The following is a 12,847-nucleotide window of genomic DNA, read 5'->3' as shown; positions in this document are numbered from 1 at the left end:
AAGCACAGTTACTTACCGTAACAGGTGTTATCCAGGGACAGCAGGCAGATATTCTTAACTGATGGGTGACGGCACTGACGGAACCCCGGTACGGACAATTTTAGAGTGATTGCACTCCTGGAACTGCCTTCCCGCCCGACGGAGGCGCGCGGTTCTCAGTTTCTTAATTTCCGCGGAGCTAAGAAGACGCGTTTTTCTCAACAGTTGTTGAACTTTTTCCTCTTGCCTTCCCGCTCACGCGTTTTTTGTGAAAGTTGACCTTCCTCATTTTCTTTTTTATCTTAATATTAAAAAAAAAAAAAAAAAAAATTTCTTTATTTTTTCGTTTCTTTTTGTCTTGCCCCAGCGGGGCCTGTTGGCACAATCGAAGCCTCCGCCTTCGATTTAGCGGAGGCTGTGTTCACCTTCATGCCCCCGCAGCCGGGATTCAAGAAGTGTCAGCGGTGTGCACGTCCCATCTCGTTGACCGATCCCACAATTGGTATCTTCAGTGCCTGGGTCCGGATCATAATGCTTCATCTTGTACTCGCTGCGCTTCTCTCAAAAAGCGCACCTTGAGAAACCGACAAATACAGCAAAAATTTCTCTTCGGTGCCGGGATGGACCCCTTGAGATCCACTCCGACGTCGGCTGCCCCCTCTAAATCGGCACCGACTCTTTCAACACCGCCTGAACTTCCTCCGGTGTGGCATCCCCCAGGTAAGCCGGCTAAGAAGCCATCCTCTTCCCTGGAGCCATCCCTCTTCCTCTGGACGATCCTGCAGTGAGCCCAGTCCTGCTGGCCTCGCGGCACCCACGTAAACGCTCCGCTCCTATTGAGGTGAGTGCCACATCATCGGCCTCCTCATCTCCCGAGCGTCGAGCGGCACCACAGGTACCGAAGAAAAAGAAAGCGGAACCGGTGCCTTCTTTGGATGATTGCATTGCGGCCATCCTCCAGCTTCAGGAACAACTGCAACAACTTCTCCCTGCTCTGCTGGCACCGAACCTTCCAGTCCCGGTCCGGTCTGAGCCTCCAGTACCGCTGGCGACCCAACTTCTGTTGTCGGTGTCGACACTCTCGGCGCCGCTGCACGCTACCTCCACTTCAATGCCTGTTTTATCAGCGGAACCGAGAACCTCACACCATGCGGTGCAGACAGTCTCCGAATCGGCACAGTCTCCCGATCTCACACGACACCATTTCACTTCTCCCGGTACCGCCTCCATGCGCTCCGGCAAGTCAGTGCGGAAATCTCGGCATGCTGAGCCCTTGACTCCGCTGTCTCAGGGTCGGCCTTCTCAGGTTCATGACCCTGACTTGTGGGACGACTCTAAGGAGCCTGTCGGTACCGATGAGCTTGTTTCCTCTGATGAAGAGGCTCTTTCTCTTCTCCAGGAACCAACTAGTAAACCTGACCAGACCTCATTTACTAAATTCTTGAAGGAAATGTCTGACCGTCTCTATACCCCTGGAGTCTGATTCCAAGAAATCTCAAGCTTTCCTGGAAGCTCTGGATTTTGACCAACCTCCAAAAGAATTCCTCAAGTTGCCCCTGCATGATATTCTGCGGGAAACTGTTTACAAAAATTTGGAGACTCCCTTAACAATTCCGGGAGCTCCACGGAAATTAGACACCCTGTACAAGGTTATCCCTATTCCGGGCTTTGATAAACTGCAACTCCCCCATGAGTCCTTGCTCGTGGATCCACCTTAGGCGGGCACTAGGGTCTATGCCTCGGTCCCTCCTGGCAGAGAGGGTAAGACCATGGACAAATTTGGCAAGCGTTTATACCAAAATGCTATGCTTGCCAACCGTTCAGGCAATTATGCTTTTCATTTTTCATTCTAAAGCATTTAATCCAACAGTTGTCTTCCCTCCAAAAATATCTTCCTGAGCGCAAGATACCTTTATTCCAGCAGTACACTTCCAGTTTGCTCCAGCTTCGGAAGTTCATGGTCCGTTCCATTTATGACACATTCGAACTGACCTCCAGGGCTACTGCCATGGCGGTTGCCATGCGCCGCTTGGCTTGGCTCCGGGTCTCAGAGCTAGATGTGAATCACCAAGACCGCCTCACCAACGCTCCATGCTTGGGTGACGAGTTGTTTGGTGAATCCTTAGACACCACCACACAAAAACTATCTGCCCACGAGACCTGGTGGGATACCTTGTTGAAAAACAAAAAGAAGCCTCTGCCTGCTCGCCCTTTTCGTCAGCATTCGTCTTACCAATGCCGTTACTCGGCTCGACCTCTTCATCCTCCTCAACACCAACCTCGGAGGCCACGTCAACAGCAGCATCAACAGGCTCGTCCACAACAAAAGCAACCTGTGAAACCAGCTGCCCCACCAAAGTCCAATCAGCCTTTTTGACTTACTTCTCAGGGACATAGCCAGTCTTCCCCCATCTTTTCTACCACAGCCTATCGGCAGCCGCCTTCACAATTTTCTCAATCGTTGGGAACTTATCACCTCAGACCAGTGGATACTAAACATCATTCACCACGGTTGTTCTCTCAACTTTTAGACTCTTCCGCCAGAAAATCCTCCAAAAGAGTCTGCTTCCAACTCCTCTCAGTCCTCCCTCCTCCTTCAGGAGGTCCAATCCCTTCTTCTTCTGAACGCCATAGAGGAAGTTCCTCTCGATCAGAGGGGGAAGGGATTTTACTCCTGTTATTTTCTGGTTCCCAAAAAGACGGGGGATCTCAGACCTACCTTGGATCTCAGGGACCTCAACAAGTGTTCAGCTCTCTCTGGCCACGCTTTATCCTCTTCTCACTCAAGGCGACTGGCTATGCTCCCTCGACCTCAAGGAGGCATACATTCACATACCCATGCATCAGAACTCCAGATGGTATCTCAGATTTCAGATCCATCACCGTCATTATCAATACCGGGTATTACCCTTCGGCCTGGCCTCATCTCCAAGGGTATTCACCAAGTGTCTGATCGTAGTAGCTGCCTTTCTCAGATCTCACGGTCTCCAAGTCTTCCCTTACTTGAACGACTGGCTAATCAAGGCTCCTTCATCTCAGCAAGTGATTCAAGCCACCAACCACACCATCTCCTTCCTTCACATCCTTGGATTCGAGATTGGAGTCGCATCTCCATCCCACTCAGCGGCTACAATTCATTGGAGCGGCCCTTGACATCACCCTCATGAGGGCGTTTCTTCCCTCCGACCGTCTGCAGACACTGCTCCACCTCTGTCATCATGTGCTCCTTCAAGACTCCATTTTGGCACGCCAGATGATGGTGCTGTTAGGCCTCATGGCCTCGACGGTGCAGGTCACTCCTCTCGCCCGTCTCCACCTTCGTACTCCTCAGTGGACCTTGGCCACTCAATGGTCCCAGGCGACAGATCCTCTTTCACGTCACATATCTGTAACATCGTCGATCCGACAGTCTCTGCGATGGTGGTCGAACTCCTCCAATCTTTTCAGAGGTCTTCTCTTCCATCTGCCTCCTCTCTCCATGATCATCACCACGGATGCTTCCCCGTATGCCTGAGGGACGCACATGGACCACCTTCGCACACAGGGTCTTTGGACGGTCCAGGAACGAGCTCATCACATCAATTTCTTGGAACTCAGGGCAATGTTTTATGCCCTCAAGGCTTTTCAACATCTTCTCTGTCCCCAGGTTCTTCTTTTATGCACAGACAATCAAGTAGCCATATACTACATCAACAAACAGGGGGGAACAGGCTCTCGCCTCTTATGTCAAGAAGCCCAAAGGATTTGGTCCTGGGCGACAGCTCGCAGGCCGTTTATATTCAGGACGAACAGAATTCCTTAGCAGACAATCTCAGCAGAATTCTTCAACCTCACGAATGGACCCTCAACCCTGTCACTCTCCGGTCCGTTTTTGCTCAGTGGGGCACTCCTCAAGTGGACCTCTTTGCAGCTCCTCACATTCATCAACTGCCCCTCTTTTGTTCCAGACTCTACTCCCCTCATCGTCTGGCACCGGATGCTTTTCTCCTAAATTGGGCGGATCGGTTTCTTTATGCCTTTCCTCCCCTTCCTCTAATCTTGTGGACATTGTTCAAACTTCAGAGGGAGAAGGTCTCCATGATTTTCATCGCCCCACGGTGGCCACGGCAACATTGGTACTCCCTTCTACTTCAACTCAGTTCCAGGGAACCCATACTGCTACCAGTTTTTCCTACTCTACTTACTCAGCATCAGCAATCTCTGCTTCATCCCAACCTGCCATCTCTCCACCCGACAACTTGGTTTCTCTCGGCTTGACCCCTGCTCATACATATGTTTACACTTACTTTCGCTCTTCATCCATCCCACATCCAACATTTCTCTCTATCATCCCCATGCATCTGTACCTCATGCCTCTCCCACCACTATGTCCAATATTTTTCTCTCTCTCCCTATGCCCAATTCACTGCTTTCTTCATTTCCCCATATGCACCATCTCTTTCTCTCTCATTCAGACACGCATGCCCAACAATTCTTCTTTTCTATTCCCCCACCTCAGCATCTTTCTCTCACTCCCTCCATTCTTCCATCCTATGTCTATTCTTCCATCCTATCCTATCCTATCCATCCTATCCTATTCTTCCATCCTATGCTCCACTCTCTCCCTCCTTCCTTCCCTCCTTTGTCCAAAGTTTCCCTCACACTTCTGGGTCAACTGCGAGTGAGGGAATGCTTCTGTGTCAGTCGCAAGCTGCGTGCAACAACCAGCAGCTTTGCAAAGTGCAACTGGGAGGAGAGAGCCTGCCAGAAGTAAACACCTGCGAGAGGCACAAATTTGATTCTCTGAACGGAGGGAAAGACAATGAGGGGTGCATTGGGACACCGAAGGAAGGAGGAGAGTTGCATTTTGACAGGAAGGGAGGAAGAAGGGGGCACGTTGGCACAGGAAGGGAGAGGCAGGTACCCAATTCGTAAGTACGAGTTTCACATTGTTTATTTGAGCGAGTGTTTTTTTGCAAGCAAATGTATTTGAAGAAATTGGAGGCTGCCTGAGGCTCCCTCGGTGATGAAATGGAAAAATGCAGTGTATGCTTTGCTCCGTATGGAGCGGTTAGATGTTAAGAGAGAATCGCCAGCGCCATGGCGGCGATTTACTCAAACCTGGTCACCTTCATGGGATAATTTGCTCATAGAGCCCGTTGAATATGTGGGTGTTGGGTGGGTGGGTTGGGGGACTATGTGCTTCTACTGTGTGGGGCCACCATGAAGGACAAATATGGGTGGCCCACTTTACCTTGTATTGTTTTGTTGGTTAATTGAAAATTGAATAAAGAAATTTAGAACAAAAAATTTTATTTGAAGTGTAGTCCTAATTCTAACCAAAGCTGAACTTCCATTCCAGGAAAGAATAGGCAAGGCCAGAACTATGCCCATATGAGTTAAGTCACATACTCACTACAACCATCCTGAAAATAAGTACTGTATTTTGTATTAAAGTTTTTGGGTTGTGGAACGAATTGTCTGAGTTTCCAATATTTCCTATGGGGAAATTTGCTTTGGATTACAAGCATGCTTCTGGAACGAATTATGCTCACAAATCAAGGTTTTACTATAGTCTGAAAACATCCATGATTGTTACTGTGAATGAAACATTGCAATGGTTATTTTTGGAGGGTTGCTTCCACAGCATGTTCAGTGAAAAGGTCAGCTAAGTATAAATCACTCTGAATTCTGGAAACAATTAAACTTATCTTACTTATCTTTTAAGGTATCTACTTACACCAATGTCATCCACCAACATTTTATCCAAGCCAACAGGACCCAAAGAACTTTTCACAATATTGGCAATGGAAGCAGCAGCAGTAACTAAGAAAATGTGAAAAACAAGAAGTTACTTACTGGCCAACAGACAGTTATGCATTCACTGGCCCTAAACATCATGAGTTTTTTACATTAAAAAAAAACCCCACACAATATAGTCCAGTTTACCCGTCATAAAAGGTTGCCCATTGATGTGTGTGCTAGACAACTTCAAAAACAAGGGACCAAACATATAAATTATTAAAGGTCTGCAGCATATGATCACTTCCAGATATCCAAAGCTTTTCTAACAACTAAGGGCCCCTATTACAAAGCTGCAGTAGTGATGCTGCTGCGGTAAATGTACCGAAGCCCATAGGAACTGAATAGGCTTTGGTGCATGCTGCTGCAGCTTTCTAAAAGGGGGCCTAAAAACCCTCTGTATAACTATTTTGTTCTATTTCAACTTTAAAGTAGCTGCCATTTATTTTCAACTTCACACTGACAGAAAGCTCAGTAAATTTCTATGATAAAGTGAAAAGTGAAATAGATCCTTAAATAAAGCTAAACTGATTTCCACCATAACCTGTTTAACTATAGCAACTATGCATTTGTTGCAGGTTTCCTGGTCTCAGTGAGACCCGGAAATCTGCAACAAGCACAATACCAGCTGCGGAAACCCTGAGAGAACATATAGCAACTACTTTCATATTTTTGTCTAAAAAGGAGACATTATGCCTTACCTGAATTTTCTTTTATCAGTGAAACCGTTCCGTATAAAATGGGTTATCCTTTCCTTCCAGCAGATGGAGGTGGAGAAAAGCTGAGTTCTGTCAATATCACTGGATAAGCTGTGGTTCCCCCATAATATTTCAGTATGCATCTACCCAAGCAGAAAGTCCCTTTATAACACCCCCATTCCCCATCAACCACTACAACTGCAATGAGCAGCAAGTGAGTAAACCAACATAGTAGCACTCACTATCCTGCACATATCAGGGAAAAGCCAAACTAGATACAAATAAGAAAAAAAAATGGTTTTTTTTTTGTTGGAGCAACACAACACAAAGCATACCCAGGAACCTGGGGTCAAGAACTTCCAAGGGTGGCATTGCAAAATGGTTTCGCTGACTAAAAAAAGAAAATTCATCAAGTAAGGCATAGTTTCTCCTTTAGTATCAGTTCACCATTCTGCACAAATGGGATGGACCAAAGCAAATATAGTGGGCGGGGGAAGACCAGCTTCCTAACAAGTGACATCACCAAAGTCTGACCAAACTCCGGCAAGCACATCCAAACTGTAATGCCTAATGAATGAAGTGATGGCCATGCCTCAGCCCAAGACACTAGAGTGGTCCAAAAAATTAACATTTTGTTTGTCCACAAGGCTAATTTTACTCCTTTATATAAAAATGAAAAAAGACAAAATTTTACTTAAAACAGAGTTTAGGGATTCAATTATTCTGCACTTGCCAAATAAACAACATTCTATGACATAAGAGCCACCTTTGATGCAGAAGGAAACTTTTTTTTAACTCATTTATAAACAATCTGGCAATTGGAACGAGTGAGATGATTAAATTTGCAGATGACACTAAACTGTTCAAAACTGCATGTGGACTGCATGTGGACTGTGAAACATTGCAGGCAGACCTTAGGAAATTGGAAGACTGGGCGTTCAAGTGGCAGATGAAATTTAATGTGGACAAATGCAAAAATGATGCATATTGGGCCGAATAACCCAAATCACAGTTACCCAACATTAATATTTTATGTACATCGCTTAGTAATTATTGATAGGCGATTGATCAAATAATGAATAAACTTGAAACTTTAGGGTTAGTGCCCAAAAATGGATCTGGGTGTCATTGTAGACAATACGATAAAACCTTCCTCCCAAAGTGTGACAGTGGCCAAAAAAGCAAACAATATGCTAGAAATTATTAAAAAAGGGATGGCTATCATGCCTTCACCATGGGCCACAAACACAAAATTGCTTTCATCCTACTCTACAGAGCCCCAGCAGAAGCTCTAGAGTCCCTCCTCGAATTCATCACCAAACTATCCATCTCACACAAACATGTGACCATCCTGGGAGACATGAACTTCCCAGACTACCCCAACACCTCAGGAATGAATGACAGCTTCCTCTCCTCCCTCACCAACCTGGGATTCCACCAAGCTGTAGCCACCCACACACACTCAGCAGGCAACACTTTAGACTTAATCTTCACCAATGGGGACCTGACAGCAGAGCCTCAACAAACAATCTGCACCACTATACCTGTCCCATGGTCAGACTACCACCTCACTGAGTTCCAACTCCCAAATGAAACTACCCCAGCCCCGCTGAAAGGCCCTATCTCATCCAATGTCAAATCCCCAGCTCAGTCAACCCTACAGTCATGGCCGCAGGCATTCGCTATCTAAACAAAACCTGCACCCAACACCCACACTCCATCAACCTAGCAGCCACCACTTGGCTCTCCAACATCCAGTCCCTCTATAACAGCCTCGCTCAAATAAAAACAACACAAACAACCACCAACAAAACACCTGCCCCCTGGTACACCAGCAACCTCCGATCCATAAAGAGATCACTGAGGAAAGCAGAAAGAACCTGAATCAAACACCCAAATTCAGAATCCAAAACTCAATGGGAAAACACAGCCACTACCTACAAAGTCACCATCTTAGAAGCAAAGAAAGCCTACTACTCTCACATCCTACAGAAAATCCCAGCTAGGTACAAACAACTGTTCGCCCTTACAAACAAACTCTTCACCAACACTTAAGGAAAAAAACAAAACAATCCAACTGAACTTGATAGTGAGGCTCTCTCGGATTTCTTCCAGTCCAAGGTACAAACCATCCGCAGTAATCTTGACACCATCACCAGCACGAACCCCCCACCAGCATACCCCCAATACTCCATCCTCTACCACCCTATCCCAATTTCACATGGCCACCCATGCTGAAGTTCTCAAAACCCTGAGAGAACTCAAGCCCTCCAGCACCATCCTCGACCCCTGCCCATCCAGCCTCCTACTATCCACAGAAGATGCCATGGCAGAAGCTATCCTCCCCATCATTATCTCCTCCCTCTCCACGGGGACAGTACTACTCAGGTGGAAGTCAGCTATTATCAAACCTACACTCAAAAAACCCACCCTTGACCCCCAACGAACCCGGCAACTACCGACCAGTCTCCAACCTCCCATTTGTCTCCAAACTCCTAGAATGAATAGTGCTCTGCTGCTTACATCCTTTCATAGAAGAACAAGTGGCCCTGTCTCCCGCACAATCTGGCTTCTGAAAAGGCCACAGCACAGAGTCAGTACTCCTGGATATCATAGAAGACAGATGGTCAATACTCGACAAAGGCAGCGATGCCTTATTGGTCCTACTTGACCTCAGCCCTGCCTTTGACACTGTCGATCATCACCTCCTCTTATCCAGACTCTGTGACCTCGGAATCAAGGACTCAGCCCTCCAGTAGTTCACCTCCTTCCTTCACCAAAGAACCCAAACAGTCCTAGGGTCGAACAAATCTGACTCCAAACCCAAGGCGCCCTTCTATCCCCCCTCCTATTTAACCTCTACATCAGACCTGTCCTAGATATAACCCATAGTACAACATCAAAATTCACTCTTACGCCGATAACATCCAGCTGCTTCTCCCACTAGGTAAAAACCGAACATTCCAAATTGATAACCTCCAACTTTGCCTCTCTGTCATGAAAACCTGGATATCGAACAACAAACTACAGCTGAACGCCTCCAAAACCAAACTTTTATGGATTAGGAAAAAAGTACTAAATACACACGCCCAACTCTATCAAGGGACTCCACCTCACTAACAGCAGCAGATCAGATATGCAGCCTAGGAATAACATTAGACGGCCACCTGTCCCTGTCCACCCACATATCTCAAATAGCCTCCACCTCCTTCTACTACCTCCACCAACTGAGAAGAATCAAACCTTACATCTCCAAACCTGACTTAGCCCAACTCCTCTAAGCCTATGTTCTCTCCAGAATGGATTACTGTAACTTCCTATTTAATGGAATCTCCAAAAAAGATCTCAAACGCCTCCAGCGTGTACAACTGTCCATGCTGGGTTCCATGGATGACGTCACCCACATGTGAGAGTGCTGGGCTCCATGGATGACGTCACCCACATGCAATATCTGCCTGCTGTCTCTGGATTGCAGCATGTTGTTATTTCTGCAAACAAAGGTGATTAGTACAACAGTGATTTATAAGCATCACCTTGGATAAATATATTCCCTTGCTGTTTTTTGATTATATTCTAACATTGGGATAATGACAGCCCTGGGATGGACCTCCAAATCGGGGCTCACAGACGATCGGATCTCTGCTTTAATGGCCAGCTCTAGGCTATTTGATGAAGTTAATTCAGATCCTATCTGCTCCTGGGAAGAAGTTAAATCGTTGAATAAAGCTTTGATTAGGGCTGAATTGCATTCAGCGACATTGGTAGAATACTGCCATGCCCAGAGGGTACCCCGAGGACTTAGGATTCGGAAAGAACCTAGATTTATGGATAACACACAGTATGTTCAAAATTGGAATTTAACTCTAACACGCTGTTCTATAGACCTGATGCTGCTCACTGTTGATGCTCTAGCTCCTATTATTCAAGAACAAAGGAGTGAGTTGGCTGATAAATTAGAACAGTTAAAAGGTCAACACTCTGAGGAAGTGTTTGTACAAAATGTACAAGAATTGGAAGCACAGATGAAGAACTATACCAGTGAGCAAAGAGCTATAAAGGTCAAAAAATATCATCGAGATCACTTAGACTACACACGTGGATATGTATATCCTTGGATGAATAAAAAAGTCAATACACGGAAGAGCCGACAGACGGGAAAGAAGGTGCTGTTCAAATTGTCCACTAGTGGGTCCTCTACAGATACAGATGAGCATGTAACATCTAAAGGAAAGATCCCAGTTAAATCAGTAGAATTCCAACCTACACTATCGGATTCTTTTTTACGATTACCCACTCAACCACCAACAGAGGTGACGGAGATAGTTAACCCAGCAGTGAGACCCAAGGTCATTCGACCCAAAGAGAAGAAATCAACACGCAAGTAAACACAGGCGTGTTTAATTTGTCTTCGAGAGTCCTTACTACGGCGGAGGAGGACTTGTTAACTAAAGGACTATCGTTTGTACCTGTCAACAAGTATGATGCTTTTCAGACCCGAGCGTCCCTATATCGATTCTTCCGGGTATTAAGGTTAAAAACTTTTTTTGCAGACAAGTCATCCACAACAGACCCTATAGAAGCAAGAGGAATGAAATTAAAATCTAAGTGGATTCCTCCAGGAGCGCCTGATGTCTCTGTAGCAGCCTTCGAGAGAGCAGTATTGAGGGACGTTGATCTTGCTGAAAAATCACAATTAAAATGTGGTTCTAATTTATCTTTGCAGCAGTTCAGCATGCTACGGTCATTACAGAAGGATCCTACTATCATTATCCAACGCGCTGATAAAGGCGGTGGGATAGTGATACAGGACCATGACCAATACTGTATGGAAGCTTTCAGGCAATTATTAGATGTAAGCTTCTATAGGGAAGTCGATATTGATCCCACTAAGGATATCAAGAATGCAATTGATATCATACTAAATACAGCTTGTCAAGCTGAGGTTATCACAGTTAAAGAGTTTAAATGTTTGAATGTGGAATTCCCTGAAATCCCATATATATACTTCATCCCCAAAATCCATAAGTCTCTCACGTGCCCTCTGGGCCGTCCGATTGTGGCTGGAATTGGTTCAGTGCTGGAACCTCTGTCAAGGTTTATAGATAGTTTTATCTATAAACATGTTGGTACTGTTCAGTCCTATGTAAGGGACTCTTCTCACTTCCTGCAATGTTTGCAGAGATGTGAGGGTCAAGATTGTAAACTGTTAGTAACTGCAGACGTTTCCGCCCTGTATACCAACGTGCCTCAATCGGCGGCCCTGGCAATTATCAAGCAGGTAGTCAGTAAATCCAATATTTCAGTTCAAAAGAAGGAGTTAGTAGGAACTTTAGCTGAATTCGTGGTGTGTCAAAATTATTTTCAATTCGCAAATAGGTTCTTCTTTCAGACTAAGGGGGTGGCCATGGGGGCCACGGTGGCCCCGTCCGTCGCCTGCCTCTACATGTCTGAATACGAAGATAAACATGTCTACACTTCTAGATGGTTTAGTAAAGTTGGTCTATGGAGAAGGTATATAGACGATATCTTCTTTTTGTGGAATGGGGAGTGTGACGAATTGGGGGAATTCCTAAATGAGTTGAATCAGGCAGATCCCAACATAACTCTTACTCATGAAGTAAGTAGTGATAAGGTATCCTTTTTGAATATCCAAGTAGTAAAATCTCAGATCAACTCTCAAGTGTGTTACGATACTACCCTTTATAGGAAACCGTCCGATCGGAACACTCTCCTACATTATCACAGCTATCATCCAAAACCCCTTAGGGATAGTATCCCGGTGGGACAATTTTTAAGGTTGCGGAGGATCTGCTCTGACGAGTGGGATTTTCAGCAGCAGGCCATGCTTTTATACACAAAGTTTATGGAGAGAGGTTATCCTCCCCGGGTAGCTAAACGGGCATGGAAGAGAGCCCGTAACTGTCAGCGGGAGTGGCTATTTCGTCCCCAACAAAGGGAGAATAGTGGAGCCGTGGTATGTGTATTGCCTTATTCCAATCGAAGTCAACAAATTAGAAAAATCATTTTGAAACACTGGCCAGTGCTGCAGGTACATGAGAGCTTGAACGACAGCCCTTTATTTGCCCATACTAGGGGCCGGAATTTAGGTCAGATTTTGAAACATCGTGACCCTGTCCAACAGAACAGAGAGGGTCCTCACGTACGTTGTCATCAGTGTGTGTATTGCCCTCATGTCCTCAACACTGACCAAGTGGTAATTCCTCAAACAGGGGGTAAGAAATTTTATTTAAGAACAGGCACTAATTGTTTGTCATCTGCAGTAATATATTGCATTATTTGCCCTTGTAGGCTGTATTACATAGGACATATCCGGCGTGCTATTAAAATCCGCATTGCCGAACACTTGAGCAATTTAAGATGCAAACGTG

The 12,847-nt window shown here is 45.7% G+C and overlaps 1 protein-coding gene across 1 annotated transcript in view; it reads right to left on the bottom strand.

Annotated features, from left to right (window-relative positions):
* Nucleotides 1-12,847, bottom strand: part of TCP1 (t-complex 1) — a 176,731-nt gene that overhangs the window by 149,927 nt on the left and 13,957 nt on the right. The window contains exon 2 of the mRNA XM_033939260.1: nucleotides 5,699-5,784. Within this exon, the coding sequence (XP_033795151.1) occupies nucleotides 5,699-5,784 (86 nt within the window). The remainder of the gene's footprint in view (nucleotides 1-5,698; nucleotides 5,785-12,847) is intronic.

This window comes from Geotrypetes seraphini, chromosome 3, assembly GCF_902459505.1.
Source record: "Geotrypetes seraphini chromosome 3, aGeoSer1.1, whole genome shotgun sequence".
NCBI lineage: Eukaryota > Metazoa > Chordata > Amphibia > Gymnophiona > Dermophiidae > Geotrypetes > Geotrypetes seraphini.
The sequence above is the reverse complement of the archived record's forward strand: the minus strand, read 5'-3'. Positions and strand labels throughout refer to the sequence as shown.